Source organism: Trifolium pratense, linkage group LG2 (genome assembly GCF_020283565.1).
Source record: "Trifolium pratense cultivar HEN17-A07 linkage group LG2, ARS_RC_1.1, whole genome shotgun sequence".
Taxonomy (NCBI): domain Eukaryota; kingdom Viridiplantae; phylum Streptophyta; class Magnoliopsida; order Fabales; family Fabaceae; genus Trifolium; species Trifolium pratense.
The window spans coordinates 46589201-46616214 of NC_060060.1; the positions used below are offsets into that span (position 1 = coordinate 46589201).

General features: G+C 30.5%; 1 protein-coding gene and 1 long non-coding RNA gene across 2 annotated transcripts; one reads left to right on the top strand and one right to left on the bottom strand.

The window, feature by feature from the left end:
• Positions 1 to 10235: 10235 nt before the first annotated feature.
• On the top strand, positions 10236 to 12890 carry LOC123905900. The gene is made up of 3 exons (XR_006808575.1): positions 10236 to 10444; positions 12101 to 12408; positions 12750 to 12890. It is a non-coding gene; the product is annotated as an uncharacterized LOC123905900 (long non-coding RNA).
• Positions 10658 to 14982, bottom strand: LOC123905899 (dehydration-responsive element-binding protein 1A-like). Its single transcript, XM_045955674.1, has 2 exons — positions 13659 to 14982; positions 10658 to 13434 (listed from the first exon to the last, which is right to left on the bottom strand). Exons 1-2 carry the CDS (start codon positions 14367 to 14369, stop codon positions 13339 to 13341), a joined length of 807 nt encoding a protein of 268 aa, XP_045811630.1. The 5' UTR covers positions 14370 to 14982; the 3' UTR covers positions 10658 to 13338.
• Positions 14983 to 27014: the final 12032 nt, after the last annotated feature.

Consider the following 27014-nt stretch of genomic DNA (forward strand, 5'->3'; position numbering starts at 1 on the left):
GGTGACACAACAGGATATGATAAGTTAATCCTGTAGCTTATCCTATCTTGTCTCTCTAGTTAAAATTTTTATCCTGAATTTGAGCTGGGTTACCAGCAGGATAGGATAAAATATTCTTTTACTAATTTATTCTATAAAATATATTTTAAAATAAAAAAAATGAAAATTAATAAAATATAAATAATAAAATAATTTGATAGTAAATTAATAATAAAATAATTAATTTTTAAATATACAAGTGATTTTCTCACAAGGGTAATTTTGTAATTTACATAATCTAAAAAAATCAAAATTATACTAAAATTACAATATTTTAAAGTAAACTAATTATTAAAAAATCGTAAAATATGGATATTAATTTAAATTTTATAAGAAATTAAATATAATTATTTTGCAATGGTATTTTTATTATTTTCGTATGAGATATATCATATATTTATTTAGCTTATCTAACATGTATATACCATTGAGTTATTTATTTGATCATGATTCATATAAAAAATTAAACTTTATTATTTTCTCATGTTTTTTATTTAAAACTATATAAAGTTATTTGATTACTTATTTAAAAAATTCAAAGTATTACAAAATAATTTTTAAAAAATAACAATTGATTTACAAGGGTAATTTTGTCATTTAAATATTTTATATATTTTATCATATTATTATGAGCAAGTATGTATTAAAAACATGATATAATAGTTATCATGTTTGTTATCATGTGTGCACCAAACACAAGATAGGATAACTAAGGATAACTGTTATCCTGCTGATATCATATCCTATCCTTATCATGTTTTATATCCTATCTTATCACTATCCTATCCTGCGCACCAAACGGACCCTTAGACTTTTTATTTATATAATTAAGAAAAAGTATTATAAGGAATATACTTATTTTTGGCTGAAACTTTAGTGGGTCATTTTATAAAGATCGTTTTTTTTTTTTTTTTTTTATGAATTTGCAGAGCTCCAATTTCACTTTGTTTTTTAAATATTACTCCCTCTAGTCGTTTTTTATAAGAAATATTTTGAGAAAAAAGTTTGTTCTTTTTTATAAGAAACTTTGATTAATTTTTAAATATTTTAAAATGTTTAATTTCACTCTTATAAAAAAAAATGTTTAATTTCACTTATACCCTTATTTATTATGAAAGAGACTACTAAAAATAAGTAAGTTAGTTGAATTAAGAGTAATTAAATGAGGGTATACATGGAATACATTTAAATTTATTTGAGTATTAAATGAATATATCTATGTGAAACGTGCTTCCTTGGTCTGTGTAATTTTTCAAAGTGTTCATTATAAAAAGGGCCGGAGGAATTATTATTATTATTATTATTATTATTATTATTATTATTATTATTATTATTTTGACAGAATTATTATTATTATTATTATTATTATTATTATTATTATTTTTTATGTACATTATTATTATTATTATTATTATTATTATTATTATTATTATTATTATTATTATTATTAACTATTTGGTTCTCAAAATAAGAACACCTAGTAATTTAGATTTAGACTCAAAATAGAGTGAGGTGTTTCGAAAATTTAGAGTTTGTTCGTGAGATACTAAAATTTGATAAAAAAATTGTTTATGTCAAAAATTGAATTCGACTTCGATTAAATAACTCGTGATAGAAAAAATTCATTAATCACTTGAGTTTAACTACGTAATTTTTTATTTCTGATTTTTTACGATAATATTTGACTTTATTTAATATTATTAATTAGACGTATATTTGTCCACAACTCCTAGTTTAACTGGCAAAAAATGCCGAAATTGTTAGGTTGAATGTCATGACTATGGTTACTCGATCTCCCTCATTTGTGTGTGTGAGTTTATGATTCATCTATGTACCAAAAATAAAATAAAATAGACGTATATTTAAGAAAACACAACATTCCATCTTATGGTGTTTCTTGTGCTTCTTAAGCGGCTTGGTCATTTCATATTTTACTTTTTCGCTACTTAAGTAGCAGATGTTATAAAAATGAGAAATTTTTTGACAAATTTCAAAAACCCTGCGTGCTACCCTAAGTAGTCAATTATTGGTGGTCAGATCTCCTGCCTCAGTCAAAGCCCTACCGAGTGGTTAATTTTGATCGGCCACTTATGCGACCATGTCATAGCTCTAGCCAATAACCTTTTGAAAATTCTACATATACTCCCTTTTCTCTTCTCTTCTCCCTCCTCTCATTTCTTATGTTTTTTTTTCTTTCTTTGGTGATAGTTATAGTTAGTTTAGTTTAATTTTTCTCATTTCGTCTGTAAACAGCCGCATAGTCTGTCGTCGACTATTCATACCGTTTTCACTGGTGTTGTTTAGTCATCATGGTTGGGAACGATATGGTAATCGACGAGAGATTTTTAAAACCGATATGACTAGCCGAAACAGGTTTTACCAAGCTCGATTCTAGAGCTTCCCAGGCGGGACATTCGCGTACATAAATGGGACTGTTCTATCCTCCTAAACTTTTCGGTTGGAGTAGCTAAGTGGCTACCTGTAAGACCAAAAACAAAACATGAAGAGGATGCTGAGACATTCTCATATTTTTTGTCGTTATTGTTAATTTGATTAAATTTGATGTTATTTTCACGTCTAACGTGTAATATTTAATTTTTTTTGGAGGAAATTTTCATTCATTTTGAAGTTGAAATAGTTGACGAAATGTACAAGTTGATGTAATTTTTCTGTCTAATTTATAAAATTAATTTGCTTTACGTTGTAACAAATTTATTTCACTGTATTTTTTATGTTTTGTTTCAATTTTGAGGTGACTTTCGTGTTATTTTTTTCGTTTCCTGTCACAGACTGGTCTGTTACTTAAGTAGCGGACGACATCGGAACAAAAAATAAAAAAATGCAGATTGTTACTATAAAGAAATATTTGATAAAAACAATTATATATTACATTTGGGAATGAAGATTGTAAATTAAAAACATAAATTTAACACAAACAAGACTACGTATCATAGTTTTTTTTATGTTTTGTGTCAATTTCGATCTGCTTTTACTGTTATCATTTTCGTTTCATGTCACAGACTGGTTCGCTACTTAAGTAGCAGACAACACCAGAACAGAAATTAAAGAACTCTGACAATTACGATAAATAAATATTCGATAAAAACAATGACATATTACAATGGAAATAAAGATCGTAAATTTAAAACATAAATTTAACACAAGCAAGACTAAGAATCAGATAAATTTACTGCTTCAACTTCATCCTCTTCAGGTTCAACCATGCAATCCGCGATTTCATTGAAGGTCCTCGGACGGATCAAGCTTGAACTATAGCTTTAACTGATCTAACCAGCGTAGTGTCTAGATCAATTGATCCCTTCGTACTGTACTGGGAGAAAATAGAGAACATTGTTCTCACATCGTCGCGTTTTGATGTTTCATGTTGGTGAACAAGACGTATAGTTCCGTTTGAGCAGATCGACAGACGACGATACTCGACATCGACCACCCTTCTTGAATCGTCGAAGTGGGGATGACTGTTGAGTTGACTCAGCTGGTGCTTCAGATTAACCAGTGTAACATCAACTTGGATCCTAAAAAGGATTCAGTTTCCAACAGTTGTAGTAGACTGCAGCTAGGTGGGTGTTTTTTTTTAAAAAATTCTAAAATCTTCATTTTATGAGTTGTGAATGAATGAAAAATGAAACAAAATACCCCGTATTTATGCAAATTTTGTTGCGTTTTGGACCAAATCATTATGTATTGATTTACTTAAGTAGCGGACCTAGATGGTGGTCTGATTTATTGGGTTTTTGGTAATAGTCAATGGTGACAAATTTTGATTAGCCACTAGTAGCGGTTGTTACTTTACTTGAACCAATGAAATTGAACCAAAAAGTCTATAAATTGGAACATTTCTTTTTATTTATTCTCATTCTCTCATTTCTTCTCTCATCATTTTATCGCAAGTTAGTCATAACGATCTCATCTATGTTACTTGAAGACAAATTGAGATTGTTATGTGATTACAGTCAATTATATGTTGTTTTTAGTACTAATTTAGGTAGTTTTAATAGCAATTGAAGCCCAAAAGCAAGCAAATACCTGGAAAAGTGAAGTTACTTGGCTCAAAAGCAAGAAAAGTGGAAAAAACAGCAAAAAAAGGCAAAAATGTAATAAACAACGCAAGCCATCTTACCTATGATGAGGTCCAGCGTGGCGCGATGAGAAGACGGTTTAAATTGAAGAAAATCTTTAACAAATCTATTCCATCGTACCACGATGACTTGTCATCGTGGTACAATGATAACCTGAAAAGCACGTAGAATATCTGGAAGAAATCTTTCATTGTACCACGATATGATCCATCGTTGCCACGATGAGGCGAAAATACAGACCATCGTGGCCACGATGGGTGCGATGGACGCGCAGAAAAAGCCCAAACCCAGCTGAAAAACTATAAATAGAGCCTTCTTCCTCCACTATTATTCATTCAGAAATCACTCAACAACAGTGATATTCACTCTAGAGTTAGGAGAACTCTGAAGAGGAGACAAGGAGAACAAGGAACTCCAAGGCCAATAAGGTTCTTTTCTTTCTGTCTTTGTAATTTATTTTTCCTAGGTTAGGTGGAGTCGAGGAACTCCCTTACGAATGCTTGGTTTTGTATTTTGTACAATTTGGGTATAAATTCAATTGCTTTCTGATTGCAAACTCTTTTATTGTCCGGTTTTATATTTATTTTAATATTGATCACATTAGAATAAAATCTAAGGACCTAGTGGATATCGCATAGGAAACGAAGCTAGTAATCCTGAACGAAGGACGGTATGCTAGGGCCAAGATGAGACCATTAAATTCAGTATATGAGGTCTTAATATAGGATTAGAACGCATGATAATTTCTACCTGACAGAGTTATAACTAGTTAGAGGCACATGTGGCGGCTTATGACACATGGAGCTACTAAGGTAATGATACCAACATTTTTAACAAAAAAGTGGTACCTGGGGCGATGAAACTTAAATAGAGTAAGGGTAACCACTAACTAGGCTCTGTACAGTTTGTAATAGAAATAGGACATGATATTGCTTCTAACCTATTTTCAACAGTCTAATTCCTGATAGAGGGAAAGAAGGGAATAACCACCAAGCAGGAGTAAGGGAGGGATCCGACAACACTTAACCACCCTGCGTGGTCACACACAATATTTACTTTTTTTGTCATTTAATTTCGGTATTTACTTTCTTGTCATTTAGTATTACCCGCAAAGATACCTTTCAAACAAACAAAGCGAAGGCAACTATCGATATTTCTAAGCGAAACTAGTAACTTTGACATAATCCCTGTAGAAAACGATAAACTCATCACTTTATTAATTGGTAGAGATTCTGTGCACTTGTAAAACCACCATCATTATGCTAATCGACGAGAGACTTATTAGGGGCCTACTCAGATCATCATGAGTAACCGAAAGCGATAAACCCAAATTCATTTTTTTCATTATAACTTATAGATACTATTATGTGGTCAAGTGATCAAATAATTTGAATTTGGTCACATTCACAAAACAATATCAAATCATTTAATAATTTAAAAAGAAAATATTATTTAATTATTTTTTAAAATACTTATTTCACTTTTGTGAGGGTGACAAAATCCAAATTATTTGGTCACGTGAGATCACACAAGAGTATCTTTTACTAGTAAAAGGAAGGTTGAATTGCTCATAGGCCTTCATTGTGATGATGTGGCACCTCTAAAAAAACTCCATATTTTTATTGAAAATTTACCAACTTCTCTTAATTATTATTAAAAATATCTAAAATAAAATTTATCCTCCACAAATTAAATTTCATGTCTAATGATTAATACATGAATAGAAAAAGAAACCCCCATAATTCCAAAAGACTATATTTTGGCATATATAAAATGATAAATATGGATTAATAGAAAACGTAAATGACTAAATAATTAAGAGTAACCTAAATATTCATATACTTGCCCAAATAAAAAACTTAATTCGTATATATGGATCAATAAAACATTCATACGTAAAAAAACCAAGATAAATCATATTAATATATTATTACACATTGCAAGAGGTTAAATCAACAATCAAACGATTAGCTTATCAAAAAAAAAAAACAATCAAACGATTAATTACAAGGGATAAAAACAATTATGATTGACCCTTAGGTATTCATATGATGCAACTATAACTGCAAAATTATTATTATTATATTATACAATTAACCCTCATGATTGTTGGAGTTCCTTTCAATAATTATATATAAAAAAAACTGTATGTTTTACCACAATGGTCTTTATAAATATTGATACTCACACATCACTACTTGCCCATGGTCTCATATTTTGTAATCTTATTTTTTTCTTTTTTGTGTTTTCTAACCTTCTTTGTAGTAATTTCATCAAGTCATGTCTACTCTTGAGTAAATCAACTACACTATCTTATTGTTTCAAGGAAAAATGTAATTCTATTTTCAAATGTATTTTCCTCATTGTTTTTGGGATAGGTTCTTTTTTTTCTTTCAAATATAGCAATGAAATGTATATTCAAGAATAACATTGCGACAATGAAAAATATATATAACTGCAATTTCTTAACTTTTTTTTAGTGGTACTTGGTTTTAATAGAGAAGATTTGGAAATGTAATACAAGTTGGTCGTATGAAGCAAATTTGGAAGAATTTAATCTCTACTTGGTTAGAGGTGTTTTCATATGCTTAATCATCTTGGTTAGGATTCAAATAAGTGGATTGGGCTGGTACGAAGGTTTTCAAGTTTGCAATTGAGCTAAGTTGTATTTTAATTTCTTTATTACTTTTAGAATAAACTCATTTAAGTCACTAAGAAAAATCGTAAGATTCCATTTAGTTTCTAAGACAAATATTTTGTTTGATTGATGAAGGAAAAGTGGCGTAACAATTTAGTCACTACTTTACAATTTATACTTTTTTATTACACCAATATTTTAACTACTAATTTTGATATTACATTGCTTAAAAAGACACATAAAATTAAAGATGCAAACAAATTAAAGAGAGGATAGTGGCATAAACCTCACTAAGAAAAATAAAATTAAACCAAAATAGAAAAGAAAAAGAATTAAGCATATGGTGAAAATGATAAACGTATTGTTGTTGAATTGAGACAAAAATGAATTGCAAGCAATGAAAGGTGGAACGATGCATCATGTTATTGTTTTATTAATTGCATTGCAATATATTATTAAAATATATATTGTATGTTACAATTCCCTATTAATGCAATTGAAAACAAAGAATTCTTGGAGACACTAATATTGAATATGTAAATTTAGCTAATTATCAAACACAAGCTCTATATAAAGTTAACCCAAAAGCTAATTATCACCACCATATTGAATATGTAAATTTACATTGAAGTCTAGCTTCTATGTTTTAACAAAATTTTAATTTATCTATCTCATGGCAAAAACTCTATGGTTTCTTTGTCTGACATCTCCATGAGAAAAAGTTATGCATCTTCACCTTCCATATGTTAAAGTTACACATTATAGTCTCTTGAATTGATTTAAAAGCTATCGTGTGCATATATATAGTTACATCATAAGTATATTGGTTTTTGTCCTTGGTAGGTGATGGTGTCTAACCTCTTAGAATATCAGGTATGTCTACATGTGATTGATTAAGAAATTGATATACTTATATGTGATAGTTGCCTATTAATATGTTTGTAAATTGGAATTTTTCTACTACTCTGAGTTTAGAACATCTCTAATAATTTTTTATATTTCTTTTTTAGGTTGGATATTTTTTTAAATATCAACCGGTGTTTTGTTCGATGATTAATTAAACTTTGAGTTGAATCGATTAATATGAATATGACTATTTTTTCATGTGAAGGAGGAGAACAGGATAAAACATACTTCTATTTTTGCTTACGTTGCATCCTTGCTCCTTATAAAGCCTATGAAATGACACCTTATGTAAGGATGTGTATTTAACTCTAATGGGAGTTTGTAAACCATCATTTTTTTTATTGATATAATGTTTGTAATTAGACAACTTTTCTTTTTCATTTATTATTTTATTAGTCTAATGTTTTAGCTTATTTGTTTCTTATTTTCTTTTTCATTTATTATTTTATATAAGGTAGAAGATTTGTATAAAAAATTGTTGATTAATAGGAATATAATTATTTTTTTTCATGTGAATAAGTTGAAGAGGATAAAAGAGACTTCTATTTATTGATTTTGAAGTGCCTTAAATTTATATAGATCGAGGGTATATTGATGTTGGAGGCATTCAATTAAAAGAGGACAATCCAAATAATTTAGAAATATAAATATGTGTCTCATTTTTAAATATTATATTGTCTACAATGTGTAGGTGATCTACTTGATCTCGATCAAGAGAAATATAGAAACAAAAACAAAGTAGAAATTAAAATAAGTTTTTTTTTTTGTAGTTGACACTCAAGTCATGCGGTTCTTATAATTGTAATACATGCAAGAAGTATATTGATTCAACTTGACTTAGAGGTTGTCCAAATATATAATCTTCATGCATTTATCGTATAACATTTGCCTAATCCTGGATGGTTCAATATGAATATATATGAATTTTAATAGACGGTCCTATTTTAATCTACGCATGTCATCTTATTCTTACAACCATAAAATGAATCGATGAAAAGAATTGTGCTAAATACTTTTTCCTCCCACTTAGAATTGTACTAAAAACTTTCTAAATTAAATTAAAAAAAGACAAAAATTATTAAATAAAAATTGTTGATGCTCATTTGTCAAAATAAATTTTAGAAATTATTAAAACCGTAGATGTTAAAATATATTTACATATATTTAGAAAATATAATCACACATATATTTAAACATATTTACACACAACTAAAATTCACCAATAATTCAAAAATTATTAATTTAATTTACATAATAATATAATTTTTTGGATAAATTAAGTACATATTCTAAAAGATTGTTTACGTTACGGCTGAAAATAAAATAGTGGAATATTTATAAGAATAAGATGACATTTCTTTAAGCAAATAAGAAGATGACACATGTTAAATCTTAAATTCATCTATAAGACTTTCTTTACCTTAACCAAATAACTAAACCTAAATTCAAATATATAAAATCTTCGTCCAAACTTATATATTAACAACAACAAATATTCGAGTTTATATAATATAATAAGAAAAATAAAATAAATGTTCAAGAAAATATTAAATAAGAGGGACAAAAATTAACAATAATTTTGAAGAGACACAAACCTTGCCAAGAAAAAGAAAAACAAACCAAAAACAAAAGGACCAAGCAAAAAAAAATGTGAACCAACCAATAGACTAAAAAATTGGGACTAATAAAGTTGGAATAAAATTTCACCAAGTGAATAGTGAGAATAAACTCCAAGAGAACGAGAGATGAGTAAGTAGATAAGCTATTTGGAACCTTAAATTGCATAGAACGTAGTAAGCAAATACACTATTTGATACATAATTTTCAAAAAATGAGATCACGCGGAACAAATAGGCAAAGCCACCATATATGAATCATATTCTATAATCAAAACTTATTTTAACATTTCTCATGAGCAATATTGTCTACAAGTATAATTAGGTATGCCTCCAACTCTTATTGAAAATAATAAAATAAGGAATACATCAAAAATAAAAAACAAAGTGACATTTGACTATAAAATTGCAACTCATATAAAGAAAACTAAAATCTTATATGATTACACTAATAAAATAAAAAATGATACATCCTTTCAAACTTATGAAATATTATAAGAGATCTATTACATTAAAATATAAACAAACTACGATATAATAAAAAATCTAATATTTCTAAACAACCTTTTTTTTACTCATATACTAATATTAAACATAATCATATTTTAAAATAATATATATTATTTAACTATATGTGATTATAATTATCACAATCATTATTTTTTTATTTATAAAAATATTTTAATTATATATTTTAATCGAACCCGTGCAACGCACGGGTTTATTCCTAGTCTCTATAACTTATGTAATTTTTCTAACAATGAAAAATTTATAATGTTAAAAAATTAATGTTTTTTTTTTTATTTTTCATAAAATAATTTTCTTAATTTTAAAAAATGTCAACTCAGTTGAACTAAAACCAACACGTTTTTCATAAATTTACTTTAATTTAACTCTTGTGAACAAATATTGCAAACATTGGTGCCATGCCAGAGCTCTCAACCTCTTGAGACGATAGCAGCACTTTTGCACAATGATATTCTCTTCTTTCCTTTTTCACATTTATTTATGCACCATTTTCTTCTCCCAGTTCTAACCAACTTCACTCATTTTCTTAATTTTTGTTTTCGAACCAGAATTGTTTTTGTTGACGGAACCACCTTGCCGGACTTCTCCTTCCGCCGTGTTCTTCTTCTTTTCTAATGGTAAGTCGCTTATTATTCCATTATTTTGCTCAGTTCATGCTTCGAAATTAAAAATCCCTAATTATTATTTTTTGAAAACCCTAAATCCAACAATACACCATTTTCAGATCGATTGGATTGATGTTTGTTGAAAATTATCACATTGCCAGGTTTGTGTCTCAAAATCAATATAGACAAAAAATAATAATTAGTGTAGGTATAGTTCTTGCAAGATGAAGAAAATTAACAATCTAATAGAAGATTTATGATGAAATTACATATATTCATATCAATGAATAAATTTGAAATTAGGGTAAATAGAAGGAGCGGCTATTCATGGCAATTAGGGTGCTCATGGTTTTGGATCCACACACTTGAAGAAAAGAGCAGCTGGTAGCTGTTAATCTGCCGCGGTTATGCCAAATTGCTCCAAATTCAAAATCTGCGGTGTGTTAAATTGCGGCTTCGATAACCAGCTTAGATTAAATGCTAGCTTTGGCAATACATGAAGCACGGAAACAGTGGACACATACATTGACACACCGGCACCGATAATAATTAGAGTAACTGACATAATTCAATGTAATCATATGTGTCGGTGTCAGATATTGACAGGTGTGGATCCTCTTCCATGAAAAGTGTCTACAATTTAATCTCAACCACACATTATTTTTTTGTAGTTGGTTATGTAATAAAAAAAAACATTGAATGGTGAGGATAAAATACACACTGGACCCTTGCAGTGAAATCCTTACTGGAGAGGATCCCGGCCCGATATCGACATGTGTCCGATATTGGGAGACGCCTAATCTGATGAGTGTCAGTGCTTCACAGGTGGCGGTGAAATGACTTTTGTGGCGGTCAAGTAGATCGAAAACTTACCTAGTGTATTGTAACTTTTCCACTTGAGGGGATGCTTACTACCTTGTTTTCCCATCTATTTAGGATATTCTAGGATTGTGTTTTAAGATTGTTTGTATTAGGAATTTCTTATCCTCCAGTTTTCTAACTGGCGTGGAAGATTCTCTTGATGGGATGCTTTTTTTGCTTTGGTTTTCATGTGGTTGCCATGTTTGGGTTTCAAGATGAGTCACACAACCATTGTCTAGAACCATAATCGGGAATATCTTTCTTTACATTCTTTTTATCGTTAAGGAGGGTATACATGTACATATTTATATCTTCACTGTTTTAATTGATACCTTGCGTAAAAAAGGGAATGCTATTAGAAGCTTAAGATGGTTCATATAAAACATAATCTCAAGGTGTGTTTAATAAAATGAAGAACCTATTTATTTTTGGTTCATATTTTCTCTTGAAGTTTTAAAAAATATATAAACAGGTAATAAACTCCCCTGTTTTGCATATTGTTCATTTCCCAAAATACTCTAGCAGACAAAACTGATTTATCTGAAGGTTGTTGATTCATTGGCTTTATTTGGTGTGAGGTTTCTTGTATGTAGCTCCCTTCTTTGTTTCACTGTCTTAAATGTTATCCCATCTATAGAATTTAAATGAGTTATATGATTCCTGTCATTATGAACTGAGTTTGAAAAATGTGCACCAATCAGTCATTGACTGTCTAAGCTATTAATTTCTTCATTTTTCTTTACAATCATCCGATGTCTTTAGAGGGAACCTTTTTTTATTGTCTGTTGTGTGGTCATCTTGTCACAGGGTCTCATGTCAAAGTTTGTGAATTTAACTGCCCACAATTGAATGTCGCAATGGAGGTTTGGCACTTATGATCATTCTGGTCATCATGTCATCGAAGAATTATATGCAACGAGTTAAGATTGTAGAAGGAGAGGGAGTCAGTACCTCTTTTTCCAGGCCTGTTCGGGCATACGGTTCCCGCCGAAGATCAAGTTAGTGAGCCGTGTGATGGTAAACCTTCCCGCACGGTTCAGAGAGCACTGAATTAGAATAAGAGGTTCACCATCACATCATTGCATGCAAGGGGAGCTCGGTCGATTTGAAAATAGGTCCGACTCGTAATTCATGTCTTAAATTAACATTCATAATCCCCTTAAATTTTTCACAGCTCATTTGGAATGCATGAAAGGAGCAATGTTTTCAACCAGATGTTGTAGCAACGCCATAGCATAGCAGAATTTTGACAAATCGCTATTGTTCAGCCATATATAGTATGAAGTTTTGTCAAATTGCAGCTATAGCAGCTATAGCAGAATTTAAACAAACCACTATTTTCCGTGATCAAAGATTGACAGCATTATCTTTGAATGATTTCACAAAAATTTAAGTTCCATTCCCTTTTGGTTGGTGACAATTGTTTACTTCATTCATTTTCTTGTATTATTGGCAGGAACTTGCTTTCATGAATTTTATCTGGAAACCTTATCAAGAACGTGATATACATCTTCGAAGCAAGGATTGCCAAGTAAGCTTCATGTTGTATTCAGGGGTTTTATTATTATAATAATAGTTAGAATATAGTTGAAGTTGAATTAAACAAGTTACTTTGTTAGAATAGTTTGCTGAGTCAGTTAGTTGATCACTTGATATGTAAGATTTTAATTCAATAGATTGATTATAGTTAGAAGAGTAGCCTTTTTGAATTAAACAAGTTACTTTGTTAGAATAGTTTGCTGAGTCAGTTAGTTGATCACTTGATATGTAAGATTTTAATTCAATAGATTGATTATAGTTAGAATAGTAGCCTTTTGGGAGGTGCTTTACTTATGCTAGATGCCATGAAGTGTTGCAAGTTTTGCCTTTTTTTTTTCCTGTTAATTTGTCTATTAAGTCAGCTTGACTGCTGTTGGTTATAGAATGACCATTTTACCTCTTTGCACCATTCCCGCCAAGAATTAAAACAAAGATACCAGGCACAAAAGAACAGTGTCTGCAGTCGCGGTAATGATCGTAATCTTTGATATTGCAGAAAAATGCGACTAATGGACTCCAATCATGGTACTGTTGCGGTTGCAGAGACATAAAAACTTTGATGTCGCAACCCAAGTCATGGTTACGGACCTTTTTTTAAAATCCTACAAAAGAAAAGAGCAGAATAAGTATAAAAAAACCCTGCTTTTACCTTCTATGTCAAAAGTTGAAACTGTAACCAAATGCCAATATACATAAATAGACAGATAGTTTGACCATATAGAATAAAAGGGGTGAGATCTTACCAAAAATAAATAAATGCAAACAAACACTTGAAATTTAAAAACTCCATTCATCAACAGAAAAATTAAAAATTCCATAGCGATACCTCTTCATCTTGAAAGTCTTCTACATCCATATCTTCATACTCTTGATACTCAAAGCTATGTGTAGGGGACATTAGCACCATATTCCTCAACAACTCAGGCATGCTCATCACTTCCTCTTCCCCCTCTTCCATACAAATCATACTCTGCTCCTCTGCAGTGGCCGAAGCTTCAGCCGTGATAACATCACTAGTCATTAAATTTTGGTCTGGTCTGAATGCTTCAGCGGCTTGTGCAGCAGCCTTTTGTATATCTTTTGTTTGAGTGGTGGCAGGTTTAGGGAGCTTCCAAACAGAGTCTGCAAAGTTGAGACAGGCGTAACGGCCCCTCAATGCCAGTGCAGCAACATCGTGGGCCCGGGCTGCCATCTCGGCAGTTGGAAAAGTGCCTAGCCAAATCTTAGTCTTCTTGTTAGGCTCCCTCATTTCACACACCCATTTATCTAAGTTCCTCTTCCTCACACCCCTATACACCGGATGGCGAGTTTCCTTGAACTTTTTCCTCCCTGCACGCTTCTTTGGACAACTCTCTGCTAGACGCATCTCCTCGTTGGATACTAACATCCCATGAGAGCCTTCATAGGAAGATGAAGGTACTGAGGAAGGGGGTGAATTGGAAGAGTTGTTAGTTGTAAACATGTGTATGTGTTGAAGATTGAGTTGGTTGGTGTTAAGAGAGTCAAGAGTATGGTGTGTTATATATAGAAAAAACATGGTTGAGATTGAAGAAAAAGGTACAGTGAAAGTGTGAGTGTGTGTGTTGTGTGAGTGAGTGAGTTAGATATTTTATTTTAGAATAGTATTGAGCCAGTTGGTTTTCCTAGTTGGAGGCTTTCTGCTTTCTGATTGGTTATGAATTTTGTGATAGGTAGAGAAAGTGATTAAGAGACAAAAAGAGAAAAAGTGGAGAGGGACCCTACATCCAGGTCAAAAAGTGTAATAATGTTATCATAATATAGTACTCCTCCTATCTTCTAAGACACTAAGCAGATAAATTCTAATATGGACCACTTCATCGAATGGTTCATGGTAGATCAGTCACGAATAACATTATAACGAATACGAATTTTACAAAATTCATCGTTGGATTAAAAGTTTAGATCATATAGATTATCCATAAAAAAATTTAGAAAAATTGAAAATCATTTGATATGTTAATGAGACACATCAAAATTAACAGTTTATTAAATAACGTAAATCTTGGATACTAACCTCCCATGAGAGCCTTCATAGGAAGATGAAGGTACTGAGGAAGGTGGTGAATTGGAAGAGTTGTTAGTTGTAAACATGTGTATGTGTTGAAGATTGAGTTGGTTGGTGTTAAGAGAGTCAAGAGTATGGTGTGTTATATATAGAAAAAACATGGTTGAGATTGAAGAAAAAGGTACGGTGAAAGTGTGAGTGTGTGTGTTGTGTGAGTGAGTGAGTTAGATATTTTATTTTAGAATAGTATTGAGCCAGTTGGTTTTCCTAGTTGGAGGCTTTCTGCTTTCTGATTGGTTATGAATTTTGTGATAGGTAGAGAAAGTGATTAAGAGACAAAAAGAGAAAAAGTGGAGAGGGACCCTACATCCAGGTCAAAAAGTGTAATAATGTTATCATAATATAGTACTCCTCCTATCTTCTAAGACACTAAGCAGATAAATTCTAATATGGACCACTTCATTGAATGGTTCATGGTAGATCAGTCACGAATAACATTATAACGAATACGAATTTTACAAAATTCATCGTTGGATTAAAAGTTTAGATCATATAGATTATCCATAGAAAAATTTAGAAAAATTGAAAATCATTTGATATGTTAATGAGACACATCAAAATTAACAGTTTATTAAATAACGTAAATCTTGATGGGTCTCAATAACATATAAAATTATTTTCAAAAAAATTTAAAAAATTTATGGATGATCTATATGATATAAACTTTCAATCCAATAATAAATTTTATAAAATTCATATTCGGTAGATCACTTGTCCACAATGACCATTTGTGAACGTGGTCCACCACACTAAATAATGTTTCTCCTTGGAAAAGTGACTAAATAAGGTAATTAAAGATGGATTCACAGGAATATTATTTTTGGCTCTTTCCACTTTTATAGACTCGTTATTAAGGTAACAACGTGTCTAATTTTATGCCATAAAAGAAGAAAACGTGTTATTTTATCGTATATGTATAATTTTAAAATATTGTTTTGTTTCATTGTCAAAAAAAAAAAAAAAAAATTGTTTTGTTTCATAAATGCCATTTAGTTGAAATTATTCATATAGGGTTACGTGACCAAATACTCACAAACTTTGAATGTTTTAATTTATTCTTTTAATTATTTTATAAATAATCAAAAATTATGTGAGTGTGACTATATGATTACGTGACTATGGAAGTCTTGCTCATTCAATTGATAGCTGCAAGCACGCTAGTGCTGATATGCTGTATCTTTATTCCGAATTTGAGATTTTTTTAACTATTATACTCGGGAAATAAATTGATTTCCGATGAAAATTTAAATAATTGCTATATAGGTGGAACGTGTTATATTAACTATTATATATGGGAAAATAACTTTTTGTTGATGAAAATTTTAAATAATTACTATACACTTAGAATAAGGTGTTGCTGATGAAAATTTAAACAACTGATATAGTATAATTTTTTTAACTATAAACAAAAACATTTCATAATCAAATTTATCAACTTTAATATTTAGTAATATTTATAATTCAAATAAAAGCCCGATAAAAAAATGGGACATATATTTATCAACGGTGCCCAAAATAACTACAAGTTCAATATTATTCATACATGAATAAATTGTCATTTATAAATAAATATAAGAATTATAACTATCATATATCAAACAATAATTTTATAGTGACAAATAATTTTATAATGAGATTAATTTTTTACTAGTGTTATGTTATACTCCCCCGGTGTTATTTTATAAGACTCACTTTGACTAAATGCACTATTCATATATATTGTTTTGACCGTATTTTTCTAAAAGTATATAAATGTAAATATAATTATATAAGATCATGTTTGATTTGTTTCGATGAATATTTTTAAAATATCAAATTTTTATAATTTTTACTAATAGAGAATTAAAGATATTCGTAATCAAAATTATGCATTGACATACGTGCAGTGACAAATAAGTTCTTATATTTTGGAACAAACGGAGTATATAGAGAAAACATGGCTCAGATTGAAGGAAAAAGGTTAAGGTGAAAGTGTGGGGTGTGAGTGAGTTAGATATTTTATTTAAGAATAGTAATGAGCCAGTTGGTTTTCCCAGTTGGAGGCTTTCTGCTTTGTGGTTGGTTATGAATTTTGTGATAAGGTAACCGATTAAAAAAGGGGAAATAGCGATTTTAGTTCTTTAATGTGTAATTCGTTGTTATTTTGGTCCCTCACTGAGGAAAAACTATTGAATAGTCCATGAATCTGCATTCCGTTAGTCAGTTTAGTCTCTGCTGTTAAGTTTGGCCGTTAACTCCACAAAAAAGCTGACGTGACATTTTTTAGACACACGTCAGCTTGCAGAGTTGGCACGAGGGACGGGGAAACAACTATTTTGGTCCCTGAATGTGCAACTCGCTGTTATTATGGTCTCTGACTCAAGAAAAAAATATAAAAAAGTCATTGACTCTGCAATTCGTTAGTCATTTTGATCTCTTGCGTTAAAAATTGTTGCTAACTTTATAAAAAACCCGAAGTGACATTTTGTAGGGACACGTGACACACAAATTTAACACATTTGTGTCACAACTGGATGAATGATGTAACTAGAGAGTAAAATGACATTACTTTTTATTTTCTCTTTCCTCTCATTCTTCTTCATTTTCTTCATACATTTATGAATAAAGCCCATAATTATAAACCCAATTTTTAAAGAAAAAGTCATTGGCACCTATCCATTTACCTAAAAATCATATATAAACTATTTCATCCGTTCCTTTTTATTTTTCATTTTTTTATCACTATACACATTTCAATGCATAACTTTGATCACTAATAACTTTAATTATCTATTATAAAAAATTATGAAAATTTTATATTTTTAGAATATTCGTCGAGATAAATTGAACAATATCTTATTTGCTAACATTTGGTTTTTATATATTAATAAAAATTTATGGTCAAAGTAGATTATATGAATAGTGTATAATAATCTAAAACGACAAATAAAAAGGACCTGAGGAGGTAGTATCTAATTTCCCCCTTAGAATTTAACCATTTGATGGCTTGAATCATCACAACTGCGATCGGGAGGGGGTCAGAACCACTTGATGTCAGAACTAACCCTCGAACCAGATTAAACTGGTGCTGAAAGCCAACAATTTTTTTTTGAAAGAATAAGAAGCAAAAGAGGTTGTTGTTAAGTTATTTTAATGTATGAAGATGGTAAAGAAGAATAAGAGGAAGAAAATAAATAAATGAAGAAAAAAAAAGTATGCATAACAACAAAATTTGAAAGAAGAAGCGAAATGAGTTGTTGTTAGGTTATTGAATGTATGGAGAAGATGAAGAAGAATGAGAGGAAAAAAAGTAATGTTATTTTAGTCTCTGACCACATCATCCATCCAGCTATCACACAAATGTATTAACTCTACGTGCCACGTGTCACTAAAAAATGCCACATAAGGTTTTTTATAAAATTAACAACCATTTTTAACATTAGGGACCAAAGTGACTAATAGATTGCAGGGTTAAAGACTATTTTGCATTTTTTCTTGAGTCAGGGATCATAATGACAAAGAGTTGCACATTCAGGGACCAAAATGTTTGTTTCCCCATCCCTAGTGTCAACTCATCTAGCTTATGTGTGTCCAAAAAAATGTCACGTCAGCTTTTTTGTTGAGTTAACGGTCAAGCTCAACAGCAGAGACTAAACTGACTAACGAAATGCAAATTCAGGAACTATTTAGTAATTTTTCCTCAATGAGAGACTAAAATAACAACGAGTTACACATTGAGGAACCAAAATGATTATTTTACGTTAAAAAAAATACAAAGAGAAAAAGTGAGTGTTTCTAGAGAGGGACCCTCCATGAAGGTCAAAAAGTGTAATAATGTTATCAAACCAAATATATAGTACTCCTCGTCTCCTCCTATCTTAAATAATGTTTTCCCCCCGGAAAAGGGTCTAAATAAGGTAATTAAAGAAGGATTCATAGCAATTTTTTTAAAAAAAGACGGCTTCATAGCAATATACTATTTTTGGCTCTTTCTACTTTTATAGACTTGTTATTAAGGTAACAACGTGTCTAATTTTATGCCATAAAAAGAAAAAAGAAAACATGTTAATTTTTGCTTTAAAAAAATGTTATTTTTATTATTTTTTTCCATAAACTACTTATTCTTTACGCGCAGCCTTGTGGAACTTAAATGACAAATTCTCCTTAAAAGCTTTAACAATGTTGCATGTTTAAGCTAAGAATCAAATCAGGATCATGATTAAATTAGAAGTGAAAACGTGTTATTTTATCTAATATGCATAGTTTTAAAATATTGTTTTGTTTCATAAATACAATTCAGTTGATAGTTGAATGCACGCTGATATGTAGTATATTGATTTCGAATTTGAGATTTAATATTTGTTTATGTTTAGAATGTGAGTCTAACTACTAGACAAATGAAATATTTTTATTTTGTTTTGTACTATATGAATATGGATGGATATCGATACCTTAATGATTTGTTTAATGCGCATGATAAGATAGAGACAAGATATGATAAGAAGTTGGCTAAGGATAAATTATGTTATTGACATGATAAATCATGTCATGTGTTTGGTGTACACATGATTAGAAACATATTATAACATTATTTACCACTTTTTTTTTTATGTTTAATTATGTAACATGTTTTATTTTTAACTATGACATGGTAAAATATATGTCATCTTTAAATGACAAAAAATGACTATTATGAATGAAATACATTGAATTTGTTTGTGTAAATAAAATGACATATTAAATACACCATATACTACTATCTCTCTTTCTAAATATCATATACTCATGATTTTTTTTCCAGTCCATTTTTAAAAGATTTTTCAACTTTTTAATGTAAAATATTCTCACATTTTTTGTGAAGGAAATGCATGCGTTGACAAATTGGCTAACGATGATTATGCTGTTACTAATTATACTTGGTGGGAATCCATGCCTGCATATTAGAGATGAATTTTTACTTGATAATTTAGGCTTTCCTAGCTGCAGAACTATGTAGTACTATTATTGGGATAAGGCTTAGCCCCCTTATATTTAGTTTCTTATTCTTTCTATTTTTATTTATATATTTATGAGATCTAAACAGAAGAGGAAATATACTAGAGATACTAATATAATTGGGATGTCTAAACTCTATTGTATGTATAGGAAAAACATGCATGGTTGAGATTGAAGGAAAAAGGTTACTATGAGACTGTGAGTGTCTGTGTGATTTGTGCGTGTGAGTTAAGATATTTTATTTTAGAAGTATAATAATGAGAGCCAGTTGGTTTTCTTAGTGGAGACTTTGTGATTGGAATAGGCTTTGTAGAGGGACCCACAGCAAAGGTCAAAAATAGTAATATGTTATCAAAATATAGTTTGGTAAAAAATGAATGTTATCAAAATATAGTACTCTTCTTGAGCGAAATTTTTTTTCTTTTCGGTTCCCGTATCTTAACTCAGTTAATAGAAATGTTATATTATATATATATAAGTCAAAATTTGAATTCCGGACATTCTTTGGCTTTCACTATCAGTATTCGGTCCACTAGACCGTCTAATCTGGTTCGGGGGTTCGTTCTGACATCAAGTGGTTCCAGCCCCCTCTCGATTGCAATTTCGGGGGATCGAACCGTGGATCTCCCTACCAAATCCAGCGCCAATCACCTATGGAACAACTATCGATTGGTAAATTTCGAACATTCAACTTATTCATTATTTTATTTTTTGGCCAAGTAATCTAGTGGTTAGAAAATCTACCTTAAATGTGAATAAGTGGAGTGTCCGGAATTCGAATCCCGGCTCCTACACATATAGTGTGAAGTCCCTACCAACTGAGCTAATATATATTATCGTCTTATTTCTCTCCGATACAGTTTTGTATTTTTCTATACTATCTTGTTCTATCATGTACTATTTTGTTGAGTACTTATTGTTTTATGAATCAAACGCATCTTTAATCTCGTTTTTTATATCAAAAACTCATCTCACAGTTTTAATCAGCCGTGAATTTAACACACACGAGAAACTAACTTAGAAGAAGAGATAGTTCTTCATTCTCTTTAAGTTTTTTCATCTTCTTTCATCGAAAAAGGGGTGGTTTTAAGTCTTTTTTTGACCTGAAATCTCCCTTGTGCATCTCTTTTCATCTGCTTTAATCTACATAAGTGATTTTCACATAGATTAGATCTTTCTTTTGCGTGATTTCGTCGTTTCAGTTGTCACATTATTTGTAGGCATGAATATGCCGTTTTATGCTCTTAACTTGAATATTGTGAGTTTGTTCGCTGATATTTATCCATTTTATTTTTAGTGGTATTGAACTTGTATTTGAATTTGATGTAATCTATCGATTTGAATGAATGAATATTCTAGTATTAGAAAAAAACTTAGAAGATGAGAAAAACTTGAGAAGATATTTTGGTGGATATTTTTGTTGGTGTATACAATCAGTGTTACGTAAGGTATGGGATCATGTAGTGAGTAGCAGCTAACTCAGTCCAATTATTATTATGTATACAGTTGTGCTGACTCAGTATTTGTGTCCTTTTCATTTCCTTAAAGCATGTTTGAATTCTCGTGTAGGGAAAGCGATTATTATGGTGTAAAATGACTTGAGTTCCCTCTTTATGGCCACATGTTTTTAGAGATATTAATTGTAGTTGGGATATTATTCTAATATATGGAGTATGTTCACTTCATTTGAAGAGGATAATATCAAACTAAATATGGATAAAAATTGTCTGTAAATCTTCAACCGTTAAATATCAATATTATTAAATTGGGTCATGCTAACTAGTGCCCCCGGGCACTAGTTAAGGATACAAAAAAAAACAATTTTTACATTGGAAATGACATTTTTTATACTTTACAAATATTGACTACACAAGTTTCAATGTAATTTTACTATAATTAGTATCCTTAACTAGTGCCCCTAGTGTCCCGGAGGCACTAGTTAGCATTTTCCTATTAAATTAACGATTTCGTTGGATTCGAATAAAAAATCTCGTAGTTGTATGTGTTTCAATACCTTTTGTCACTTTTTTACCGACCAAAACATTATGGAAAAAAAAAAATTTCATAAAAATATACCAATAAATTTTACGGGTGATTAATTTTAGATATTGATAAATTGAAGTTTTGGTCATTGAATGATTGAGATGTTGCTATATATAAATTAAATGACGAACTAAAACACATTTTTGTTGGGCTCAAGTGTGATCGGATAGAACCAAGTTATTGGGCTCAAGTGGTTAATGAGTTTCACCAAAAAGGATCGATTTCGGGAGAACCTGAGTTCGATTTCTGGATGGAACAATTTCTTGGCCAGACTTTACTTACATCGCCGCCGAACTATGGACGACTAGGGCCCATTCACTAGTAGAAAAATGACTTTTGGTTTGGAGATACCACTACCGGTATGTGAATACCAGTAGTGAAATACATTTGACCAAAGGATTCCACTACTGATATTTTGAAAACGGTAGTGGAAAGTTCAGAGACAAGGGATTTCACTACCGGCTTTGCTAAATCCGTAGTGGAAAGTAGACACGGTGGCAATGTCGTAATTACGTGCAAAATTGTTTTAATTATCTTCCACTACCGATCTAGGATTCACCGCTCCTAGATCGGTAGTGGAAGATAATTAAAACAATTTTGCACGTAATTACGACATTGCCACCGTGTCTACTTTCCACTACGGATTTAGCAAAGCCGGTAGTGAAATCCCTTGTCTCTGAACTTTCCACTACCGTTTTCAAAATATCAGTAGTGGAATCCTTTGGTCAAATGTATTTCACTACTGGTATTCACATACCGGTAGTGGTATCTCCAAACCAAAAGTCATTTTTCTACTAGTGTTAACTAAAGTTATCAAATTTGCATATTAATAAATACAAGAAGAATTTTTTTTTTTTGCATATTAATAGGTAAAAAAGTTATGAATATATGTTTTTAGGTCAAAAAATAAATCATTTTTTATTCAAGAAAAAATAAATCATTTTGTGTGTAAAGAAGAGAAAGATGAGAAAGAAATTAATCGCTTGTTTTTTAATTGCTATTTTTCACTACAAGTGTAAGAGATGGAAGAATATATTTAAGTGGATGAAAGTAGACTTTATCCATTTTGAAAAGAGGTTTTGAGTCATTTCAATAGTTTTGGTGATTTGGTGAAGTATAAGAAATACGCTAAAGGTCGTCATTTTATTTGGTTAGCTATCACGTGTAATTTATGGTGCGCTCGAAACAATAGCATGTTTAGAGAAATTATTGCTAATGTGCCTACAGGATCAGATTATCTTTATTTAGTGGTTTTGGTTTGTAGAGCGAATAGGAAATACCGCTTCTTGTACTGTCTCTGATTGGTGTAACAGTCCATCAGCTTGTCTCCACAGTATATAATGAAGTTTCATCAAATTATAATGGTTGAGTAAACATTATACTCCTTATAATTCATATTTTGATTATAAAAAAAAAAGGTAAATTTAGTTTCATAACCGTTTTAATGTGGATGAATTTTTAAATTTACAATAAATTCATACTTTTTGCGCTTTTCCCCTAGTTTCAATTTTTGAAAACACAATAACAGTGATGATTTACTTAAAAATTTATGTTTTTTTTTTTAATGATTTAAATTGTTAAGTACTTTAAGAGCTTATATGTTTCTTTCTTTTTTTTGGAATAATTTACTTTAATTTGAGACAAGTTTATGACTATGAAATTATTATTTTTTGTTTTCGCTACCAGTTTAATCTGGTTCGGGGGACAGTTCTGACATCAAGTGGTTCCAGCTCCCTTCCGATCGCAGTTGCGGGGATCGAACCGCAGTTCTTCCTACCAAGTTCAGCGCCAATCACCACTGAACCAACTAACGATTGGTTATGACTATGAAACTTTATTATAATAATTTAGTATATCATTTGTTTTAAAATTAAGATGAAAGTTTGGAATTTGGATGATTGATGCCAATATAAAAGTGAGATGAACACATATATAGGATGTTCCTTAAAAAAAAGGCTTAATTTGTTAATTGATCCCTTAAAGACATTTTAGGTTTCACATTGGTCTCTTAAAGAAAAAAAAGTTCGTTTTGGTCCCTTAACTATATGACCGTTAGTCATAATAGTCCTTCCCGTTAAGTTATTTTAATCTGAACCGTTTGATCTTTTTGTTAAAAAAGTAACAATAGGATTTGCATGTCTACTGAATATAATGGTGAACCATCATTAGATGAATATTTCTCTTGTTCTTCATCTTCTTCTCTCTCTTGTTCTTCATCTTCATCAAACTTCAACCCAAAAAAAAAAACCAATAAACCAAACCGGATCCAATAAACCCCAATAAGATCCCCTTTAACTCGTTCATCTCCGGCGACTCAATTCCTTAAACTCAGAAAACTCAATTCCTTAAACTCGAAAACTCTTCTTTTCATCGTAGCATTCTCCGGCAACTTCCATGGGTGTTGTTGTCTCTGACTCTGAGTTTGAACAGTATAAACACCAAGTGAAATAAAATAGTTTTTGTTTATGAAAAATGGGTTCTTTTTATTTCTATCATGCTTCCTTAATCATTAATCTAGCGCAAAAAAGCCTTCATCTTCTATACTGTTACAACAATTTGACTGCTGTAATGAACAATTAAAAGTTGAAATTGGGTTTATATAATTTCTTTGCAAAAAAAAGAAGAAGTTGAAATTGGGTGTTATTTTTTTTGGATCCGAGAAATCAACTTGTTGAAGTTAAAACAAAGTAAGTGTAAAATGACATATATGATGATGATGTTTTTTTTTTTTGGACGCATGATGATGATGATGTTAGGGAAGAAGATGAAGAAATAGAGAAGAAAATTAAGTGGATAATGGTGCACTGATAGATATAGTGGACATTCATAATTTAATGACTATTTTTTTTAATAAGATCAAACGGCTTAAATTAAAAGAATTATTGAGATCCATGGTGGACCACATGCAATGGTGGTCCACCTAATACATTTGGTGTTAAAAACTAACGGAAAAGATCATTTTGTCTAACGGTCATATAGTTAAGAGACCAATCCGGATTTTTTTTTTAAGGGACCATTGTGAAACCTAAAATGTCTTTAAGGGACCAATTAAATAATTATGCCAAATAAACATATATAGGATTAAATTACAACCCTATTCTTTTGCTGCTCTCACCGTCTTTTCCTCTCCCATTGTGCAATGCGTATCATCGTTCCCAACTTCTATTTATTTTATTTTTTAAAAAAATTGTGCTCTTCTATTATGTTCCACTCATTTCCTTTTTGTGTGTTGCCTCTCTTCTAGTTTGCTAAACTCATTTCTAGAATTAGAATTTGTCTAATAATTTCCCTGTTTTTGTTCATCCTATGTGATATGGATTTTTTTTTTTTTACAAACAAAACAATATTCATTTATTCATATTGATAGATTACATCAATCAAAATCATTACATATTCAAAATCGCTAAAAACTAAAAATGATGAATCTACGAACAAGCTCACAGCATCCGAGTTAATAGCATAAAACGACTTTATCTTTAAGCCTACAATTGATATGATGAAATACAAATGTCCGGAGTAGTCATGCCCCCGGATCTGCAACATTGAAGACGCTTGAATCATTGAATCTGTATTGGATTTGGTTCGACGCAAATCTGAATAAAAGAAACACCGTACTAAGACGAGACTCAAAATAAACACCGTACCAGACGGAACTCAAAACAAACACAATATGTGAAAATCACTTATTTAAGTAAAAACTTAATTAAAAAAGGATCAAAAGGGGGTGATTTTGGATCAAAATTTATCCTAAATCACCCCTCTCTAATGGATGAACAAGAGAAATAAGCAAGAAAAATTAGGTTTTTTTGAGCGGCGGCTTTTGGTTCAATGTATCACTATGTTTCTGGAAATTAAATGAAAATTCTTATAAGGTGTGTTTGATTCGTAAAACAGTAAAGACTGAACAGAACAATACATGATATTACAAGATAATACAGTACATGACAAAACTATACCAGAGAGATATATGATGATAATATTTTTATATTTGAACATAAAATGAGTATTTTTCGTAGTTTTTTATAGTTGTCATGTGATTCAGTGACGGACAAAAATTCTTGTTTTTGTCATGTCCCTTGCTACCTAATTTGTCCAGTCCCATAAGCAGTTTCAAATCAAACAGTTGTACCCTGTTTGATTTGAAACTGAACAAATTAGGTAGCAAGAGACTGGACAAAAACAAGAATTTTTGTCCCCCGAACCACAGGACAACTATAAAAAAAATACGAAAATATCCATTTTTTTTTCGAATATAAAAATATTATCGTCCTACCTCTCTCTGGTATAGTTTTGTTTTGTCCTGTGTTATCTTGTTCTGTCATGTACTGTTCTGTCCAGTCCTTGTTACAAATCATGATCTTTTATTTTATGCTTTAATCTATTTATGTTTTTGTTTATGGAAGGCTAAGCCTCCTGTTTAAATTTTGTTAAGATACTACTGTTATTATTAATTTAAGCTGGATTAATTTGAAGAGTTCTATTTTTCAGATCTTAGATGATTAGTTCAAGGGATTCTTGTTCAAATCATGCGCAACCTTAAAGCATATTCTGATGCATTTAGCCTAAATGATAACATGCTAAGTTATAAAAATTAAAGACTACCATAAAGAATATTGATCCAAACGTTGTGATTTAACCCTCTCATCTCTTACGATAAAAACTCCTCGCACTTGATATTGTTCGAATAAGTATTGAAGCATAAACTAGACACACACACTTTGTGATTTGAGAGAGATGAAGGAGAAAAGAGAAAAGTAAATCTTTTATTGAATTAGAGAGTAGAGAAGGTGATTACAATGAGGAGGTTACAACCTGTATTTATAGACTATACGTTGTAACTTATCCTCTAAGTAACTAACTAACATAATGCTTAACTGCCTAACTGTAATAACAAAAAACAGGACAGATAAACATCCGGTAGAACATCACAGTACTGAATAAGTTTTATGATTACAAACAACAGATACATTTCATATATATATATATATATATATATATATATATATATATATATATATATATATATATATCACAACTAGAAATCTAACCTTTAGTGAATATTCACCAATAGAATGTCCC